This window comes from Phocoena sinus, chromosome 2 (assembly GCF_008692025.1).
Source record: "Phocoena sinus isolate mPhoSin1 chromosome 2, mPhoSin1.pri, whole genome shotgun sequence".
Classification (NCBI taxonomy): Eukaryota; Metazoa; Chordata; class Mammalia; order Artiodactyla; family Phocoenidae; genus Phocoena; species Phocoena sinus.
The window spans coordinates 123,015,314-123,038,764 of NC_045764.1; the positions used below are offsets into that span (position 1 = coordinate 123,015,314).

The 23,451-nt window shown below is 34.2% G+C and overlaps 1 protein-coding gene across 5 annotated transcripts; it reads right to left on the reverse strand.

The window, feature by feature from the left end:
• Positions 1 to 72: 72 nt before the first annotated feature.
• KLHL28 (kelch like family member 28) lies at positions 73 to 23,327 on the reverse strand. Of its 5 annotated transcripts, none has more exons than XM_032623330.1 (6): positions 23,207 to 23,324; positions 22,492 to 22,672; positions 6,481 to 7,379; positions 3,763 to 4,206; positions 1,572 to 1,780; positions 73 to 447 (listed from the first exon to the last, which is right to left on the reverse strand). In XM_032623330.1, exons 3-6 carry the CDS (start codon positions 7,377 to 7,379, stop codon positions 284 to 286), a joined length of 1,716 nt encoding a protein of 571 aa, XP_032479221.1. In that variant the 5' UTR covers positions 22,492 to 22,672; positions 23,207 to 23,324; the 3' UTR covers positions 73 to 283. The 5 variants fall into 5 exon arrangements, with proteins under 5 accessions (XP_032479221.1, XP_032479220.1, XP_032479219.1 ...); XM_032623329.1 differs by lacking the exon at positions 22,492 to 22,672 and adding an exon at positions 21,483 to 21,691 and having other exon boundaries at positions 23,207 to 23,299; XM_032623328.1 differs by lacking the exon at positions 22,492 to 22,672 and having other exon boundaries at positions 23,207 to 23,327.
• Between the last annotated feature and the right edge of the window lie 124 nt (positions 23,328 to 23,451).

Sequence of the window (23,451 nt, forward strand, 5' to 3'; positions counted from 1 at the left end):
CTTACGAACATAAAACGATTCTATCCCAATATTAGGGGAAAAAAGTGCACAATTCAATTGGCAAGATCTTTCTTTTTTTTTTTTTTTCTTGGATTATCGATTCACTGTATAATCAAGAGCAACCAAAGCTACTTGTCAGTTCAAAGTACCCAACAAAACTTTGAGTCTCCATGCCATTTCAAGTTAAAAAGGAAGCAATGTAGCTTTTGGGCTTCAGAAAACTGGGCATCCTTTCATGCAGCACAAGGTTCATCACTATGCTATTTCCACAAGTCCACACTTGTCAAAGTGCAGTTAATCCAAAATTGCAGCGACAGTATATCATGCCAGCTGAATCCAGCCATGTATCTGAGATAGGGTCATATTTCTGCACGGTATTCAGATAGGAAGACCCTGAGTGACCACCCACTACATAAAGGTAGTTATCAATTACTGCAGCACCAACTCCTAGGAAAGGTGGGTAAAAATAGGGGAAAAAATATGTTAACCATGAAGCAGACTTTGCACTAAATTAAATTTGCATTTAAATGTTTTCTTAAAATACATTTCAACAACCTATTATTAATTATACAAGCAATATAGCAATATGTGCTTACTGGAAAAAGATCCCTTAGTATATGTAAAAGAGCTGAAGTTTTCCTTCATCTCTCCTCAATCCTACTCTCCCTCTCTCCACCACAGTTAAATATTATTAAGAATGTAGTATATATCTTCCCATATGCTTTCTTCTCAATTTATATTTATATTTTTCAAAAATCATTAATTTTTGTTTTCAAATGTGTTAAAATTTTAAACATATATAAACTATATAATTTATGCTTAAAAAATTTTACTTTATATATATATAGTTCTAAAAAGAACAAGGCTACCCAAATATTTTACATTTTCATCGTTTTATGGTTTTCCTTCTCAATGGTACCACAGAAAGTAATCCTAGTAAACAAGCCTTTCAATTTCCTTCATATGTTTATTTTTCAGGAGTTTCTTTAATCATAAATGCAAGGAATACTCCTAAAGCATTTCCACCAGTAACTTAAAACGTTCCTCTTAAAATAATGTGATTTGAGTTTGGGTTTAAGGATAATTTCCTCAAAGGTGTATTTGTTTTTCTTTATGAAACCTGAAACCCAACTCTTTCTAGATCAACTATAACTATACCCTTTAGGAGGAGAGAACATTTGAAAGTAACGTACAGACTGCTGATGTACAATAAAAAACAAAATAGAACAACCCTAGGATCCTGGGTGTGTGTGCACATGTGTGTGTAACATATAAAACAATTACATTTGTTACATGGACACAAAGAGCTTCTATAAGATACTTTCTATTATGAGCATTTCTCAAGATGTGTTGTAGAAGTTTAAAAAATAACAATATGCACATTGGCATATTAAAATCACAGTAAAAAAATCTATATAGTTGTCTAATCAAGTTGTCAGTCAAGTTTATCACAAAAAAAGTTTTTTCTGGACAAGTAATAATACTGTTATATCCCAAGAAACTACTATTTCAAGAACATCACTATAAAAAATATTGTCCTATATGTTTAGAAATTGGTATGTTATTATTACCTGTTCTGGGTTCTTTCATTGGTCTACACACAGTCCACTGATTTTGATGAGGGTCATATCTTTCAATGCTTGACAAATGTGAAACACCATTATGTCCACCCACCACAAAAATAAAGCCTAGCATGACACCCACACCAAAGTGAATCCTTTTATCTGCCATAGATGCAACCATCTCCCAGGAGTCCTTACTTGGATCATAACGCTCCACACTGCAAATATTCACAAAAGAAAGAATTAATTCACATATCCTTTGTGTCACTCTTCCTACTAAAGCAACTAAAACCCACCCGAGTTTTAAAAGTGCAAACGGACAGATATAAAACAAGAGTAGTTTGTCCCAGATGTTCAGATGTTGCTGATAAAATCACAGGGGTAAAAGCTTACCTTGTAGACTGGTGCAATAATAGCCATACCCTACTCTATTATATTGTACAAGTAGCAAGGTGTATTAAAAGCATGGAGCATTTGAAGTCAGAAAATCTGGGTTCAAGTACTAATATCACATACCTAGACCTATCATTTTGGATTTGTTTCTCCTGGATAAGTCATTTCCTGTAAACATGGGAATAATATAACCTCAAGGATTCATGTAAGAATAAAGTCCAATGAATATACATGTGAAAGGACTCTGAAAATCACAAACTGAAGATAGATGGTTCCTAAAGATACTAAGGATTTTCCACACAGCTAAGGAAAAGGGAAGATGAAGAGAAGGAAAGAAGAGGAATTTTTTTCTTATAGGTGAATTCATGGTGACTAACTGTAAAGCAAACACTACATACTTCATAACACAAACTGGCTAATCATAATGATTATTGTAATGATTATAATAATCAGAGTAATTTATGAGAATTCACAGATTTAAATAAAGTCTGTATGCCAGAGAATTCTTGGCATTTCCGAGTTGCATTATGGAAATTCAAATCAAATCAGAATTTCCAAATAAGCTTTCCTGGAAAATCCCAGAAGGCCTTTAAGCCTACACTTTCCCTGAAGGGGTGCAAAGGCAAGTTGGTTGAGCTTGTTCTGGTCCTAACCTAACTTCTCAAGAAAGCCTAAAGCATTTGAGAGTAAGTTCAGAATAGGGACTAGACCAGACTAGACTAGAAGACTAAACTACAACTATTTCTGAAAGGACACCAGGATAAAAACCGTTAGAACAAAATCACTAGACAAGAAAAATCCTGTGAAAAACTGTAACAAGAACTCAAACTTCAAAAGCATTATCTCAAAATTAAAGTACTTAACCTTTTATCTTAGAAATTTCTGTTAGCAGCTTTTCAAAAAATAGAAATGCATGTCTGGGTCCCAAATACTTTTCCTTCAACTAAAGGAACAATAAAAAGGGAGAAAAATTTAGCCTACACAGAAATACAAATTTATAGAAGAAATGCTGTTGTGTCATTACTTTCTCAGCCTGTTAACAAACCACCACATACTCTCTTTTATTAAAATGCTCACAATAAATAAAACACATACCACTATTAGAGATATAATACTATTAGAGATAAAATCTTTGGAAGATCGACTTTCAACAAAGGTTCAGAATTATGATTAATTTTCCATATAAGCACTTTATGCTTTTGTTTTTCTTATATATATATTTCTCCTTTATTCAGAGAATACTATAAAATACAGAAATCTCACATTTAAATTTCAGCACAGCTCAGATACATAATGATACATGTATGATTACAGAATAAGAATCCAGAATGGAATATTTAAATAAGGCTTAAAGTTTATGATGTGTTATAATATTGTGTAAGCATATAGAAATTACATTTTCCACTTTTTTATTCTATTAAACAACGTAGTAACAGATCATCCATCCATACACACACATACAGACACACACATTTATACATACACACACCACCCCAAATCTAAAGTTATCTAACTTCATCTTATTTTCAGATTTCTGCATTCTAAAATCTAGTCCATTTATATTGAATGAATGAATGTAAAATTTAATAAAAGGGATTTGAGTTTTAGGTTTGTATTAAATCTCCATGTAAACCAATTACAATTAAACTTGTGGAGCAGGTTAAGTTTCCCAAATGTCTATCAATATTACTTTAAAAATTAAAAAGGGAAGTTCATTCATATACACAAATTGTTTAAAATCCAGAAATCATTGTTAATGATACTTTAAAAAATCTACAAGCATATACAACTTGATTAAGTTAAATACCTGTTCATGTGGGCAGGACCATACCCACCAATGGCATATATCATTCCATCCAACACAGCTGCGGCAAAACAACTTCTTGTTGTAGTCATTGGTGCCACAGGTTGCCACTTTCTTACTTTGGGAATATACTTCTCTACAGATTGTAAATAAGACTGTCCATCATAACCACCTAAAGCATAAAGTTCTCCTGCAAGTACCACTACTCCAAGGGTACTTCGGCTCTCATTCATTCTCTCAAGAGAAGTCCAGGTATTTGTATCAGGATTCCAGCATTCGACTGAATTTTCATGTTTTCTGATAGTGATGCCAGGACGCACGTTAGTTTCAATACCACCTATAACATACACTTTTTGGTCTAAAACGCATATTCCAAATTCATAGCGAGGAATGTTTAGGGGTGCCAAACCAATCCAAGAGTCATTCTGAGGAAAGTACATCTCCACACTAAAGAATAAGCAGAAAAAATTAAATTTAAAACATCAAAATGGCCCATAAACAATATCTGGCAAAACTGAAGATACACGTATGCTCTGATACAGCAATTTCATTCCTGTGTATCTACTCTACTGAATGCCTATTACAGCCAGTTTTGCAAAAGAACACAAATAGAGAAAGGTTTACAGCAGCTCAACACAGTCATCTATCAAAAGGAGAATGGATAAATAAGATGTGGTATACGCACCCCATGACAAAGCAATTCCATTCTTAGATATGCACCCAACAGAAATGCACACATATGTATATGTACAACAGTGTTCACAGTAGCATTATTTGTAATAGTTGAAAACCGGAAACAATCCAAATTTTTCATCAACCATAAAATGGATAAGTAAATTGTGCATATCATATAAGAAAATACTATACAGCAATGAAAATGAACAAACTACAACTACATGTAACAGCGATGAATCTTACACATATAATGTTGAGGGAAACAAGCCAAATTCAAAAGAATATATTCAGTATAGTTTCATTTCTATCAAGTTCAAAAACACTTCTAATCTCTAGATTAGAAATGAGGGTGGTGGTTACCTTTGGGGAGGACAGGGAGGGACCTTAAGGGTGGTTTCTGGGTGTTGTTCATGTTCTTTTCTTGAAATGGTTTGTAATGTTTGCTTTGTGATAATTCATTGAGCTGTACACTTGGAATTTGTGGACTTTTCTGTATATGTGAAACATTTCAATTAATTTTCAGTCATCATATTCATAGTAGAAAGAAAATGTTGTATTATGTCCATCTACTATAATACCATACGCCAACGAAACTAAATGAATTATTTCCTCATGCAATCTCAATTTCATAAACTTACTGCTCAATGATAAAACACATCTCTGAAGAATATACATGGTACTACTGCATTTACATAAAAATGTGTAAAACCTAACTATATACTGGGGCACATATAATATGTGGCAAAATTATAACAAAAAGCAAGGGAATAATACATTAAAAATTCAGAATACTGGTTACTTCTGGGGGAGAGAAGGAGGTGGCATCAAGGAGGGGCACAAGGGAACTTTAAAGCTATTGTTAGCCCAATCTCAACAATACTAGTTTTAGACCACAATTAAAATGTACACTGAGACTTTTTAAAAGATAAAGGACATATCAATTGACATTGATAAAACATCAACAGTTTCCTCCTATTGAAGGAAAGAAATGCAATCTACCAAATGTTTCAAAATATTTTAGAATGTTAAATATTCTAATATTTATTCTAATATTTAGAATATTAAATATTAAAGAAATAAATTAAACATAAAAGTTTTCATAAAGCAATCCCATTTAAGGGAAAAGGAAGGTAACATCCAGCTATATTTTCAATGTATAAAAGTTATTTGTATAACACAACATTGTTAATCAACTATACTCCAATATAAAATAAAAATTAAACAAACAAACAAAAAAAGTTACTTGTAGAATGCTCTAAATCAATGATGGCCATGGGCCAAATTCAGCCCACCAGCTACTTTTGTAAGTACAGTTTTATTGGAACACAGCCATGCTCATTTGTTTATGTATTATCTATGGCTGCTCTCGCACTACAACGGCAGACTTGGGTAGTTACAACAGAGACCATATGACGGCGACAAAATTTAAAATATTTACTATTTGGTTCTTTATAGAAAAAGTCTGACAACTCCTACTCTAAGTTATCAGAAAAGAAAGCACTTTTTACTACTGTTGCTAAAACATATTTACGCTGAAGAAAATAAATTGCATATTTATAAATTGCAAATAAATTGATATTTATATCAATATCCTGTTTTTTTTTTTTTTTGGTGGTTACTCTGATTAACTGTATTCATTCAAACATATTCTTGTCCCAGTCTGCTCTCATCACAAATTCCTAGCTCTCCTCTAGCATTTTTTGATATAGCTAGCAATAATAAATCCCCTCTGACCTGGTCTGACTCATATAAAGAAAGATGTAAATGATTTCACAAAGGAAAAAAGGGCATAAAATGGAAGAAAAGTTCATGAATAACCAGGATGGATAAAATTTGTGCACTGGGAGGGAGGAGAGGTGTTTAAAATTGAGAGTGTTGTAGAGAATGGACGATAATGTGATTAAAATAATCAGGTAAGTGATTTAAAAAGAAAACAACAAAAAGAAGCAAATAAACAGGAAAATCAAACTATTTTAAAAATATAATTAGCAAATTTTAAGAGTATAAAATCTATTAGCATCAATCCTTTAAAAGCCTTCTATTTACCTATCCAAACAGGCAAACAGTCCAGATTTTCCTCCTACTGCACAAAGTACTTTGGGAGCACAGCGAGGTCGTGTCACCAAGACTGTCTGATGAGACAGTCTGTGTTCAGGCATAAAGTGGTACTTCAGAGCTTCATTCAAAAGATGTTTACAAGTGCGATCATCACGAATAAGATGATTTGCTTCATATAATCTAGTGAGAAACTTAACACTCAGCAATGGTAATCGTACACTGTTAAGTAGCTGTGCTAAGTATTTCTGGCGTTCTTGGACGTCATACTTGATCCAAGACTCAAGTGCATAAAAAACAGTCTCTTCAGTAGCTACATTCAAACAGTCATTGGAAACAATTTCATCCAAATCAGCATGCGTAAGCTCAAAAAACTCTTCAGTCTGGCAAACTGCTTCAAAATTCTGGCATATGTATTTAGTGGCTGCCAAATAAAGGTCATGACAACCATATGTCTCTGCAAAGCGAGAAATTCCAATACAATTACCAGGATCAAGTTGGCTTTCAAGAAATGCACAACATTCCTTCAGGACAAGTTTTATCTGGAGTAGGTTTGCTGCTGGAAGGAGAGATTCAACTGTGTCCTGTGAAATAAAAACAGTCCCTGTATAGGCATATTCCACAATGGCCTGGAGAGCAGTTTCATCAATGCACTGAAACTCAACCTCACTGTTCTCTTTTTCAGAAAGGTTTCCAGTAAACATAGCTTTGAAATATGGGCTGATGCTGGCAAGTACCACTTTGTGAGCATGGATTTTAACATCACCTACTCGAAGAATGATGTCACAGAGCTCGTGATGTTGACGAAGAAGATTCAAGCCCTGTAGAAGTTGTTCAGAATGTAAGTGGGTTAAGTTAGCAAGCATGTAGGTCGGGGATGTGTGGTCCATCTACAGAAAAACAAAAAGCATAGTTATTTCAAAATAATCTTGCAAATGATTACTTTTACAGGTAGCACAAAATAACTGAGATTTGTTGTTTATCTGCATGTTTGTTGTTTTTTAAATACTAAATACTAGACAGAGGCTTTTAGAGTTAGAAGGGAAGTTAACAATCATTCAACTCCTTTATTATAGATATTAAGCACACTCCGTGCTTCTGGAAGATGAACAAGATTAAAAATAGAAAAGAAGAAAAGAGACTAGAAAGAAAAGAAGAAGAAAAAGTGAGAGGCAATAAGGACTGGGGTAGGTTGAATAATTGTTCCCCCCAAAGACATCTGCATCCTAATCCCTGGAAACTTTGAATGGTACTTTTATGGCAAAAAAAAAAAGACTGTGCAGATATGATTAAGGATTTTGAAATGGGGAGATTATCCTGGGTTATCTAGTTGGGCCCTAAGTGCAATCACATGTACCTTATAAGGAGGCAGAAGGAGATTTGACACAGACAGAAGAAGAGAAGGTAATCTGACCACAGAGAAAGAGATTGGACTGATGCAGCCACAAACCAATTAACATTGGCAGCCACTAGAAGCTGGAAGAGGCAAGGAACACAGTCTTCCCTAGAACCTCCAGAGGGCACAGAGCCCTGCCAACACCTTAATTTCAGCCCAGTGATAATAATTTCAGACTTTTGGCCTCCATAACTGTGACAGAATAAAGTTCTGTTATTTTAAGCAACTGAGTTTGTGGTAATTTGTTATAGCAGCCATAAGAAATCAACGCGTGGATACTTCAGAATGGCTCATAGCAGTTGCTTAGAATAGATGAAAGGAATATAAGACATCTACACAATATGAACTCTTTCCTGTCTCATTCATACCTCAAATACAAGCAATGGGGATAATTTTAAAAAGCAGAAAATTTGGTTCCTATTTTAAAAGTATTATCCAATAGACTTAAAAATTCTGAACATTACTAAATAATATAAATGTTGGTAGGACTGGGAGAGTATAGCACTTCATTCCTATGCATTTTTAAGTGCAAATATTAAAACTTTTATCTTCATTAAGAACATCATCATTTCACACTTGTTTCATTTGAATTTTATGTCCATTAACAAATTTTGTTAACATGACCACATTATAGCTGATATCACCAGCCTCCACTTCTGATCTCTCCAACTAATCTTGCACACATCTAACAGAATAATTCTCAATCAGGGTATAGACAAGTCTCAAGAAACTTGTTGGTCTTCCAGTAGGTACTTTATTCCAGAACAGAGTATTGGTAAGAAAACAGCAACCAGAAGGTACATGTTTAGATCTGGGTCTGTTCTTTTTACTTACTATAGTGTTGACCTCTTAAACTTGTTTAACTTCTTTTAGCCTCAGTTTAATGGAAAAAGTTAACATCTAGACTGAAAAGAGAAAAATGAACAACAGGAAAGCAAGTAGATATAGCAAATAAGTGACAGAATTAAGAAAGTAGTCCTAGCTACTTTACATCATTAACTTTACCTTATCTTCATTTTCCTTATCTGTAAAGTGAGATCATAATAATACCAGAACTATATATATCTCCCAAGGTTTTTGAGGATCAAATTAGATAATGCACAGGAACATATAACAAACTGTAAGAGTTATGAGTACAGGGTACTATGGTGAGGCAACAGAAATGTAACAGTATCAGCAAAGAACAGGGACCTTGGAAATAATAATGAGTTTTAGTTCTAACTGGGTCATATACTATTATATGGAATTGGTACATTTCTTAATCTAAGTATTAATTTTTTCATCCATAAAATAAGAATACCTCCCACCTATCTCAGAAGGTTACATGAAAATTGTTCTGTAAAGTTTAAAGTTCCACACAACTTGAAGTGCTATGACTACAGCACTTAAGTCTCATTCTCTTCTCATGATCCCCACTTTCACTATTTCCCATTCTTTCCATAATGACCTTTTATTCCAATAAAGCTCATGTAATTACTACAGCTCTATATAAATATTTTCTTACATTTGCCAGAGTTTGCCTATAAACTTTCTCCTCTCCCGTGTTCTTTTCATCCAATTCAAATTTTCAAAAGGCTGGTTCAAAATTAACTTCATCTGAAAGTCTATAAACATTTAAGTACTCAATTCCTTTACATGCAATTAATTTAATTTTAAGTGCTGTTTTGTGAAACATACCCCTCTCAACTCTCATTTGTCTGATTCAACAAGAAGATGTTATTCAGGATGAAAAGTGAACAAACAGGAAAGGTGAATGATACAGAAAATAAGAGAAGGAAATGAAAAATGACACCTAGCTAAAACAATGAGATGAGAAAGGGAAATACAAGACACACTGATTGGAAAGGAAACAAAACTGTCTTTGCTGGCAGATGACATGACTGTCTAGGTAGAAAATCCAGAACAATTAAAAAAAAAAAGAAACCCAAGACAGTGGAACTAATAGGCAATTATAGAAAGTTTGCAAGATACAAGGTTAATATACAAAAGTCAATCAATTTTCTATAAACCAGCAATGAACAAGTGGCATTTGAAATTTAAAACATATAACCATTTACATTAACACCTAAAAATTGAAATACTTAGATATAAATCTAACAAAATTAGGTACGAGATCTATATGAGGAAAACTATAAAACTCTAATAAAAGAAATCAAAGAACTAGCTAAATAAATGGCGAGATATTCCATGTTCATGGATAATATGACTCAACATTATCAAGATGTCAGTTCTTCCTGACTTGCACTTCAGATTCAATGCAATCCCAATCAAAATTCCAGCAAGTTATTTTGTGGATGTTGCAAACTGATTCTAAAGTTTTTATGGGGAGGCAAAAGACCCAGAATAGCCAACTCAATATTGAAAAAGAAGAATAAAGTTGAACAACTGACACTACCCAAATTCAAGCATCATTATAAAGCTGTAGTAACCAAGATGGTGCGGCACTGGTGAAACACAGACAAATAGACCAATGGAACTGAATAGAGAGTCTAGGAACAGACCCGCATAAATACAGTCAACTGATCTTTAACAAAGCAGGAAAAGTAATATGATGGAGAAAAGATAGTCTTTTCAATAAATGGTGCTGGAATGTAAAGTAATAAATCAATCTAGACACAGACCTTACTTATATCCTTCACAAAAATTAACTCAAAATGGATCACAAACCTAAATGTAAAATGCAAAACCATAAAACACTTAGACGATAATGCAGGAGTAAATTCTAGATGACCTTGGGTATGGCAATGATTTTTTTTTTAGATAAGACACCAAAGGTACAATCCACACAAGAAAGAATAAGTTGGATGTCTCTATAAAACAAAACAAAACAAAACAAAACAAAAAACCACACAAAAGCTTCTACTTTGGGAAAAACAACGTCAGGAGAATGAGAAGACAAGCCACACACTGGGAGAAAATATCTGCAAAAACCCACAACTGATAAAGAACTGTTATTCAAAATAAACAAAGAAATTTTAAAATTAAACAAGAAAAGTAACAATCTGATTAAAAAATGGATTAAAGACCTTAACAGATATCTCACCAGAGAAGATACAGATGGTAAGTAAGCAGATGAAAAGATATTCAAGATCATGTGTCATGAGGGAAATGCATATTAAAACAACGACATACTACCACACACCTATTAGAATGGTCAAAACCAATAATACTGAGAACACCAAATGTTGGACAGAATGTAGGGCAAAAGGAGCTTTCATTCATGGCCGTGGGAATGCAAAATTGTACAGCCACTTTGGAAGACACTTTGTTAGCTTCTTATAAAACTAAACATACTCTTACCATACAATCCTGCAATCGCCTTCCTTGGTATTTACCCAAATGAATTGAAAACTTATGTCCACACAAAAACCTGCACATGGATGTTTACTGCAGCTTTACTCTGAAGTGCCAACACTTGGAAGCAACCAAGACGTCCTTCAGTAGATGAATCAATAAACTATGGTACAACAAGACCATGAAATATTATTCAGCGCTAAAAGAAATGAGCTGTCAAGCTATGAAAAGACATGGAGAAAATGTCTTACCAAGTAAAAGAAGCCAATCAGAAAAGGCTATATACCGCAAGATTCCAATTATATGACATTCTGGAAAAGGCAAAACTATGGAGACTGTAAAAATATCAATGGTTGCTAGGAGTTAAGGGGGACGGAGGATGAATAGGCAAAGCACTCAGGATCTTTAGGACAGTGAAATTAATCTATATGATATTATAATGGTAGATATGTATCATTATATATTTGTCCTAACCCACAAAATACAGAACACCAAAAGTGAACCTTATGGTAAATTATGGACTTTGGGTGATAATGACATGTCAATATAAGTTCATCAATTGTAACAAATACACCACCGTGGTGGTGGACGTTGATAATGGGGGAAGGTACACATGTGTTGGGGAAGGGTGTAAATGGGAAACCTCTGTACCTTCCTCTTAATTTTGCTGTGAACCTAAAACTGCTCAAAAAAAATAGTCTTTTAAAAAAGTAAATTTAAAAAAAAGGAGACCTAGCTACCTTATAAGTTCACATCTCTCCCAGACCAAACAATTATGTTCCAAGATATTTAAAAGAACCTGTGAATGAGATCCCTGAATCATTGCCAGTAACACAAGACAGGAGACTATTTTCAAAACTAAGAGTGTAATTTCTACTAACATTTTGGTAAGGTTAATGTTAATTTCAGATAACACTTTAAAACAAACGATCAAAGGTTTGATATGTGAATACTTAGAAGAGGATGTAGTGATCTCTAAGACTAGGATGCATGAGTTAACAAGAAGACGTGTCACAGATTAATCTTTTTTTTTTCTGATGTATTTAGAAGACTTGCAGATCAGAAAAATATACAATGTTTAACTAGATACTTGTAAAGAATTTTATAATGCTTTTATGATTTTGAGAACAAAACCAAAAAATATAAGCTAGTTCAGTTAACTAAATTAGCAAGTGGTTGGACAACCACACCAGAGTATATACTACTTAATGAAATGAGGTCCACCTGGAGGGAGGTTTCTGATGGTATATCATAAGGCCTAGATGAAGATACTGCAGGCAGGCTCTTCAGCTTTGCAGATGATATGAAGCTGCAGAGGACAGCAAATACATCAGCTAACAAAACATGGATCCCAAAAGACCTGACACCTAATAAGAAGAAATTTAAGAGGGATAAATGTTAAGATTCTATAGTGGATTCCAAAACAACTATACAAGTACAGTAAAAGAGAGAAAAGACTCATCTGTAGGATGTGTTTAAAGGGTTTAGGGATTTTAATTTTAGTAATACTTTAGCACACTAATCTTATGGAGGTTTAAGGTGCGTTAATAGAACTATAATATACAGAACTAGAGAGGAGACATTCCACTTGGCTCTGCAAATGTCAGACCACATCTGGAATACAGATTTGGAGTACCATCCTTTAAAAGGGATCTAAACAAAGTAAAAGGCCTGATGAAGAGAAGAAATTCAAGACATCTTATGGGTGTTGAGTCAAAAAAAAAAAAAAAAGGAAATCTGAGAGTTATGTGAAAAACCAAAGGGTGAAACTTACTCAGTAATAATACAATAATATAGGATTGTTTTGAGGATTAAATGCATTTATGCATATAAAGTGCTTAGAATAGTGCCTATCAGTAAGCTCGTGATAAATATCTTATTCATTAATAAGTTATCTTATTACTAGTGATTTTTTTTACATTGTTTGCTTAAGAGGTATTTTGCTTTCTATGTTGTACCATCTCTTACTACTGGGTAAGAAATCTACTTTGTACAAGGTACCATCTTTGTACAAGATGTCAGTGGACATCTTGGACCACACAAAGTATTGAAGAATTGTTGATTCTCAAATCAAGTTAATGAGTTATTGGTTAGATTCATTTTTAGTATAAATAGAAATCATACAGTAATAGATCTTTATACTAATTTTGTATATCCAATTCAAGACTGGTAAATTACCATCAACATGATATAAAAGCATACTACGATATTGATTTGTAAATATACATACACACACATATATATGTACACATGCAACACATAAAAGAACATATGTTTGTGTGTATATATGACACATATCCAGATATGCAGGATGGTATAATTTTAAGAGACTGGGCTCTGGAATCAGGTGCCTAGGGTTACAATATTGTTTGTACTATTTAATAGCTATATGACCTTGGGAAAGTGGTCTTAAAGTCTCAGTTTTCTCATCTGTAAAGCACAGACAAAATAGTACACATAGCACTCAATAACCATTAGGTGCTATTTATTATTATCATTATCTTCCTTAAGAAGACTCGGTTTTTGCCAGCTAAACCCATGTGACTCCCTTCCACACTCACCAAAAATGGAACAAAGCTTACTTACTGTCAAATGAATAAATACAAACAGGGCAAGGCCAAAACCTGACTAATTTGACCAGAAAAGATACAGCGAGCCACTTTTAAACAGTTTATTACTTACAGACAGTGAAAGAAGACTAAGCTCCCTGGATCCTTGTCCCACATACTAAAAAGGACAACACAGAAACAAAAGGGGCTGGACGGCAGCAATACAAGTTGTGAAGAACCCAAACTACAGCAGCAGTAGTTTTATATTCTGGAGCTCTATTCTGCGGGGCAGCGGGACACGAAAGTCCCATACCTCATCACACCAGGGAGGTAAAGAGAAACTGTCTCACGGCAGACTCCCAGGGGTGACAGAGAGGTAGGTCAGAGATGGCCTTGCAGCAGCTCCTTAAAGACCATCCATTCTCTCATGTTCCAGGAGAATCGCAAGGTGTTCCAAGACTCAGATAAGCTTCAGCCACAGTCCAAGCTTTTGCCTATGTGGACACATGCAATGTCACCAGAATGCCAGGATGAAGCTATTCCCCTACACTTATACCCTCTGTAGTAGTTTTCCTTTATCTCACTTTCCTATTACCCCCCAAAATAATAAAAATGATCAAAGGTTTAAAAACCACTCAAGAAGGATACTGGTAAAGATGACTTCATAAAAGAAAACCGACACATACTTCTATCATTGTACTGGATTCAAATGACATGATGTTTAATCCCTTTAAGAAGTATTGAGAATAAAGTTTAAGAGATTATACTCTTAACATGTAACCAAAACAATTTGAACTAAGAACTTTAAAAGGGCAAGGTAAATATAGGGAACTTAAAATGAATTACATTGGAGGTTTGCCATAACATCATTCTTAACATTTTAAATTTGACTCCTTTTCTCTCTCCAGAAATCTGACTTAAGAGAAATTAACAGAACTTTAAAAAGAGAGAGCTTTAAAACAATGGTTCTCCAAATACGATCCTTGCACCAACAGCATCAGCATCACCTAGGACCTGCTAGAAATGCAAATTCTAGAGCTCAACCACACATCTAAGGAATCAGAAACTAAGGAAGGGGCAGCAATCTGTGTTTTAAGAATGCATTAGTATTTTTATGCATGCTAATGTTTGAGAATCGGTTAAAATATTTCCAGCACAAGTGTTAACTGCTTAAAAATTATAGCAAATTATAACTGTTACTCCTTCAAAATTATGAATTACAACTGTGACTATACTTGGTTCTTAGTTATTTACCCGTAAATGGCTAAAGATAACTCACAGAAGCAATAATTCCTAATCTTCAAAACCTAACCTTTGTCAGTTTTACAGTGGCAGTTTCATTTACCTCAATAACAACCTTGTGCAGAATGAAGAACAAGTACCATAGAAAACAGGAAAGAACAGTGAGGAAAAGTGTGAATTTCAGGGCCAGAGAGATTAGTGGGTTTAAGTCAACATTTGACTACTTAATAGCTGTAGACTTTGGGCAAATTACTTATTCTAAACTTGAACTTTCTCATCTGTAAAATTTGTTGTGGATTAAATAGAATGTTTGGTTTGGAGAAACAAATCAATGGTGAAAAATAGAAAATACAGAAATAGATAATTTAATATATGCAAATTTAGTTTATGATAAAGGCAGCATCTCAAAATCAGTGAGGAAAAGAGGGACTTTTAAATAAACATGTTGGGATAACTGAGCCTCAGGAAAATAGATAAAATCAGATCCCTTCCACATATCTATGCCAGCATAAATTCCTTATGGATCAAAGGTATAAATGTAAAAAATGGAATTATACAAGTATTAGAATAAAATGGAGTGAATTCCTCTATAACTTGAGATTAGAGAACAGTTTCCTAACTATGGTACAAAACCCAGGGGCAATAAGTTAAAAAGTAGATCAAATCAATTACATTAAAAAACTTTGAATAGCTAAAAAAATCATAAGCAAAGAACAAAATATAAATGAGACTGAGAAAAAAATTACAATATATATAAAAGATGTATCAGCAATAAATAAAACATTCCTAAAATACTCTAGCCCTATAGAAAAATTAGGCTGAAGAAATGAACAGATGGTTAAAAAATACAAATGGTTCTTAAGTATATGAAAAATCACTCAACTTCAGTTATAATCAAATGAATTAAAACTATATGGAGTTAACAATTCTCTCCTGACAATATACTCTCGGTGAGGCCACAAGAAAGAGGCACACTCATACATCCTTGTGGAAATGCTGAATGATACGGACCTCTGGAGATAAATTTGGTAAGTTTAGCAAAATTGCATTTGCATTTACCCTTTGATCCAACAATCCTACTTCTAAAAATTTATCCAAAAAATACACTGGCAAAAAATATATAAAGACAAATGCATAAGGTAATAATTGTAGGTCTATTTGTACAAGCTAAAGAATAATACCTTACGCTTTTGTACTTTCATATTTGAGAGACCAAGAGGCAACTGACCAAGAATTTTACAACTCTAATGCCCACCAACCAAAGAATGGCTGAAAAAAACTATGGCACATCCACACAATGGAGTACTATGCAGCTGTGAATAGAAATGAGGAATCTCTGCATATACAACTCTGCAGGATCTCCCTGATCCAAGCAAGGAAGAGAAATGTGTGTATAGTATGTCACTATTTATCTAAGAAAGGGGAGGTTACAAATATACATACTCACTTACTTTTTTTTTTAAAAAAAGGAAATATTACATGGTATATTTTTTAAAAGGTTACCTAACAGAGAAGGGAGAGAAAAGAGTGGAGAGGATAGAGATAGAAGCTACACATCTTTGAATATATCCCATTTATTGATTTGACTGTGGAATTAGGGAATTATTTTACACAATTATAAAGCAAAATTAAACCTTAAAAACACAATCCATAAGAAACTTGAAAATAAAAGGAAGCAAAGGAACCCAATGTTCATCTAGTTAGTAGCCTAACCATACCATTCCAAATAACCTTAAAACAGTAATTTGATAGTCCATCCCTAGTGGGGTATGCCCTAAAAATTTTTACACCACTTTCAGTAATCACATTGTTGGTGAGAGTGTTATTTGTATTCTGAAACTGTTACTGTGCATTGCCACAATGCATAATTACATGACATTTCTAATTCTATCATCCCTAGAGTCATTTGTGATCTGGGATTCTCAATATGGGAGAAGAGAAAGATGTAAGACTGAGACATTAAATATAAACCTGGTAGTCTGATTTTGAATTAAAATATTAGAATATATATAGAAACAACATTATATACACTAATACACATGTATATACATATGAAATATATGAGATATACAAATGTATAAAATGTACCTTAAGAAAAAAATTGTATTTCCTAGCTCTACTGAAAAGGGCTAGAAATTACAACCAACCCAGTAGCAAAGAGCACTCCTCCTAGCACCAGATGTGGTCCCTAAATATTGTTTCCCTCCAAGGGAACAGAACTCCTTGGAAAAATGGCTGATTCCAGACCTGCGGCAGAAAATGTCACCATAAATTTGGAATCTTTACATACTAGGTAGCAATAAAGCTATCAATGATGTCTAAGGTCATAAAAAAACTTAGGAGCCAAACTGAATAGGCTTCTCATTAGTCAAAGAGATGGGACAAACTGATCATCAATCATAGTAACTGCAATTGATTAAAACACAGCAGACATGCTTAAATCCATGAGTTCATAATGATAATAAAATTACGATAATTTTTAAAAAAGTGATCACCACTGGAGGATGCTAATGAATCAACTCATTATTTGAAACCTAGCAAATAAAGGGAAAGAATCAAGCATTTATCATGCCTTTCCTATAACAAATGTACCACTGGGTTACCAAATAGATGAGGATAAGTTTTTCTTTATAAAAGTACTCCAGTTATTAAAGAAGGAATGGTAGAGTATCACCATTTTACAATCTTAATGAATTAATAGAGGTAGGCATTGATTATAAACAGCTGCTAATGTCACAAAAACAGAGACAACCAGACATCAGGGTCTTCTGATGGAAGATCATAATACCACCTATAAATACTTTTGCATACTCCCACTCACCACACACACACACACCCCAAAATCAAACATGTAGTCAACAAACTAGATCCAACTATTAATTTATAAGAAATAAAGAAAACAGAAAAAGCATGTTAAACTGTAACAGAAGGATGCAATCAGCAAAAACATCCTGACTGTGAGAAATTTTATGGCATAAATAACGGCTTCAACAAATAAATGGAAAGAAATAGGATGAAAATGAACCTACAGATTACTATAAACTTAAAAGACATTATCAACCAAATACAACCTGTGATTCATACAGGTGCATGCACACACATATCATATACATACACACAACATTTAGGAGACAACTGGGAATTTTGTACCCTGACTGTATTATTGATTATATTAACTAATCACTGTTATTTCATTCTTTGTTGTTGAACAGTAATACCATAGCTTTGTTTTTAAGAGTTTTTATCTTTTACAAATACATACTGAAATATTGGTAGATAAAATGATGTCAGGGACTGGCTTCAAATTAATATAGGATGAGGGATTGGACAGAAATGGATATGATGCCATGAGTTGATACCTGCTGAAGCTGGGTGACAGGTACATAAGGGTTCATTACATTATTCTACAATTGCATGTTTATGAGATTTTGTACAGGAAAAAAGAAATAAAGAAAAAAATATATGGCACTAAACTTCACATAAGACTTACAGATGAAGAACCTGAAGTTCAGAGAGTTTAGATGAATTAACAAGATCACACAATTAGTTAAGACGTTACTGGGACTATAATGTTTTCTTAACCTTAGAACAATGTTCTTTACATATTACATTAAAAAAAATTACAATGCTGATCAGTGTTGACCTGCTTAAAATATTTACTGAACCAATTTATAATTGTTGCTATTCCTGATAAGACTAAATTATTCTATAAAGAGCATCTAGAATATCTTTGATTGCCATAATGTACCAGCTACTGTTCTAAGCTTTTTACATGTATTAACTCCATTCATCCTCAGAGTAACACCATGAGATAGGCACCGTTATTATTATTATCCCCATATAACAGATGAAGAAATCTGAGGCACAGAGAAATTAAGCCCAAGGCAAGATTTAAACCTTTGCACTCTGTCTCCAGAGTTCTTAAATACTATGTTATACTGCCTCACTTATAAACTCATAATTTCTTTTATTTTTTATTTTTTTGCGGTACGCGGGCCTCTCACTGTTGTGGCCTCTCCCGTTGCGGAGCACAGGCTCCGGACGCGCAGGCTCAGCGGCCATGGCTCACGGGCACAGCCGCTCCGCGGCATGTGAGATCTTCCCGGACCGGGGCACGAACCCGTGTCCCCTGCATCGACAGGCGGACTCTCAACCACTGCGCCACCAGTGAAGCCCCAAAACTCATAATTTCTTAATCTTATTCAAGTTTTAACTCAAACAAGAAACTAGAAAGGTACAGAACAGAAACCCAAAAAGGACAGATCATATACATATATATAAAATACACACACACACACACACACACACTATGTCGATCAGATACAAGAATACATCAGAGCTTTAAAATGAAATAAAGAGAGGTCCATGGAACAATCATTCCCTTCTGTTATTTATATAATAGTAGGATTGATTCTTCTTCCCCCACATCCCTGCCATACTTTTTTGTTTTTAATTTTGGTACCATAAAACAAATACTTAGGAGTACTCTAAATCCAGGTAACTGGATTGATTAGTCAAAATTGAATAAATGGTATCCATTTGAAAAGTTTTAAAAAGGTAATAGCATTGTACTTCACTTCTAATCACATTATTACATAAATATCCACAATATAAAGATAACATTAGATAAGTTTAAAATAAAATCAAACATTCCATAGTCTACAGCAGCTTCACAATTTTAGATTCTGAAATCAAGCTATTAAAGGTCAAGTTGTGAGTTAGTATACTTAATTGACACCTAAGCTACAAAACAGTGGTGCTGAAATCAGCTGGGAGGCAATTATCTGCTACAAAGAGAGCAAATAAATGGTCAAGAGAAATAAGCATTGTTTAAATTTCTTTCCCACAGTTCAATTTTCCTCACAGAAGAATTCAACTAATGATGGCATAATAATATTGACAGTGAGCCTATGGAACAAGTTGGCATATTTTCCTTTTCTCTGAGATTGACTTTCATTATATCTAGAGAAACAAAAGTAAAATTAGAAGCCTGTTATAATACCAGTCATTATATCATAGTATCCAAAATAACACAGAAGAAAGCAAGTCCCCAAAGCCATTACTACATCCACTAAAAGCTCTAAGTTACATAATTAAACCATCTACTGAAAAACTGGTTAGAAAAAATGTGAAATCCTGTTAACAAACAGATTAGTGCTTAAAATGCAACCAAAAATTTTTTTTGTTTAAAAGTAGCATTTTGACTCAGAAATGCACAATGGATTTGGAGCATAAACCTAAGTAAATGAAATATAAAACTGATACACATCAAGAAAAACTGTTTAATCCTACATGTATAAAAATAAGCTATAATTTCTTAACCTGATTAAAGTTGTGACTCAAACAAGAAACCAAAAGGGTTCAGAAAATAAACCCAAAGACGAAGATTAAAATACATATAATCAAATAATACATAATAATAGATATGAGTGATTAATGATGGAAAAATCTAATTTTATCCTATAGTTTCAACACTCTCCCCCACCAAAAGTTTTCCAAAGCTCTAAGCAAATAGCTAAATTGACTCATTTGAGTAATTACTTTCTGATGCAAACACCCACAAAATGTGCCACAGTACAAATGTAGATGATGTAACCTCAAAAAATTGTTGTGAGGATTCAATGAGTTAATATTCATTAAGTACCCAGCAAAGTGTATGGCACGCAGCAAACACTCAAATAATAGTGTAATTATAATTACTTGTTAATGTTAATAGCACCTTTCATTTCCACAGCAATTCTTCACAGTAATTTCTTAAACTATACAAAATTCTTAACAGTTTACAGAATTCAAACTGGTTTCCAATATTCCTGGATGTCTGTAAAATCTGAGTAAGAACAAGGAAAAAACTATAGTGGTTCATCCAACCAATTAATATTTTATTCTGACTGTGGAAATAAAGGATGCTTTTAGGGCAATTGTTTACCTTAACTTCAGCTCAAAAAATTAAGGTATGTATCAGAAACATTCCTTAATTTAACTAACTAATCCATTAATTTAAGTAAACTTTCTTGAACTTACTGAAATTATCTTGAAATTATTATTTTAATTTCTTTTATCTGAATTTGCTATTTTCAATGTATTCTTAATTACTCCCTTTCAACTTTCAGAGGTGTACTATTAATACACCTAATAGTGTATTCCACTGTTCTGGAATTTGATTTAAAAATTTTTATCCTACCTCTCTATATAGTTAAATATAAAAGACTTTTCTAGTCAGTACACAATTCCTAGAATTCAAGAATAAGATTTTTTTAAAATCTGCTTCATAATAGAAATAAACAGAATATACATTAATTGGATGAGATTTATTTTCCACAAAATAACTCTTAAAGATAGTAATATATGGGATGCTGATAAGGTCCCATTTCCTGGTCCCATCCACCATGAAGACTAATGCATCTTCCAAGTCTTCATCAAGGAAATTAAAGGTAACAGATATAAAATAGACTGCAATCTATAACATAGTGATCTACAGGGCCCTGAGAAAAGGGGTCAAAATGAAAACTCACCGTGCTTTGTTCCAAGGAAAAGGGTATAACTAGTTGATTTAAGTATCCAAGCCCCTTGTAAAAGTATTCTTTATAGAGAGAAGGGGTAATTCTTAAGCTTCTACCATAATTTTGATGATGATATATAATTCAGGACTTTCCAAGTTCACTTTCTTTGTTCCACGATTACCACACAACTTCCCAAGTTCTTGCATACAGGAAAGAGTGCACTGGATTTTCAACCAAAAAATTCTGATTACTGGAAAGGGTTATCTTCTATTCCAACATAAACTGGCATTCTAATGTGTACATTCTGATGGGTACATCATTCTTTTAGTTAAGTCTGAATTGAGTTCCTGAAGTCTGAGCATACATGAGTAAAAGTATAAATTTGAACTTTTTACGTTGGAAATATGAGAACTAGACATTCCTTCTCATTGACAACTTCTAAAATCATCTCTTGGTTTTCACTCCCCTGCCCTTACCCTGCCTCTAAAATTAAAAAAAAAATTTTTTTTTCTTTTTAGTTAAACCAAATTTAGGCAGATTCATTTAAACACCAAAATGACTAATTAAAATCAAAGTAACAACCTAGAACTTAAACCAAAACAGAAGGATGCATGTTTACACAAGCCCCATTTACATTTACTCTACTCCCAAAAGAAAGGGGAAAAAGAAAAGAAACCTCTAATAATCAAATTGTGCTTTAAGACAACACCCAGAAGTTATTTTTGAACTTCCATTATCCAGCAAAAATTATTTATAAAGAGGTTTGGTATGCTAAGACTTAAAAAAGTATTTAAGAGACATGTGGTACAGAACAGGGTAGGAACACTTGCATTTTAAGTGCATAAATTGTGGACTTCAAATGATAACAGACATTTCTCACTGGGTCATTCAAAAGCAACTGTATTATTCCTTCCCCAAAATATTTTCTTCCACACTCCAAAGAACTCAGCCTCACACCAGGCATTCCAGCTCTTCAACTGTTTCCGCTTAAGTTTAATTACAAGAAGGAAAAAATGCTCACCAAATTCACAGTTCGCCTAAAACAAAGAAACGTCTATTATCAACTCTAAATCTACAGGGCAGAATTCTCTTAGGACCGTGATGCCAAGAACTTCAACAGCAACTGAAATTCTTTGCAATCTCGGTTTCCAGGATACTGAAAGGCTGCAGAGACGCGGGAGGATCCTGCAGGGAGGCTGGGGCTGCGGAGGGAACGGGAGAGGGGAAGGGGTGAGTCCCACAGAGGAACTGCATTAGACTTTGAGAACCTATGAGGGAAAGAAAGTTAGCTACAAGGAAAAACAGATTTATCTCCAGATCAAGTACGTTTTCAAAGAGAGCTTAAAGTGATAAGGATAAGGAAAAATGACAGAAAACCACTGACAGAAAACCATTAACCCTCCAAAACCGGAGGGTAAGCGAAGTAGGAAAAGGGGGTTGCGGGGGAGGGCGAGGAGAGTGAAGGCCTAAAATACCAGGATTTGAAAAAAAGTACGCGAGCTCTGAGCTTGGCCTTGGGCCGGATCTCCCGTCCCGGTAAGCGGACGGCAGGCGGAAAGGATCGCACTTAGGGCTGTAGATAGCAACGCGTTTACAACGGTTGAGCCCTGCACAAGAAGCTGTCGCCTCTCTCCCTGCTTGCTACCGTTCATTTCTTTACATCTTATTCCAGCACCAGCGGCACTCCAGCAGAACTCTGCCAAAGCCTGCGCCGCAGGACAGCAAAAGGAAAATACCTGAGTCCCAGGAATCACGCCCGCAGTAACAGGAGGAGGAGCCGTGGACAACAGGAACCCTGGCAAGATCCTCTTTTGCCTTTAGTCAAATCCCAGTTCTTACGGGTGGGGCGGGAACTTCCGCCCTGAGCGAGGAGAGCGTCACTTCCCCTTAATGCCTTTTCTCTTCCTCGCCTTCTCCGCTCCAGATTCGCTCATTACGTTCGCAACGTTTTCACTTCCTTTTCCAGGGGCCTCCTGCCTAG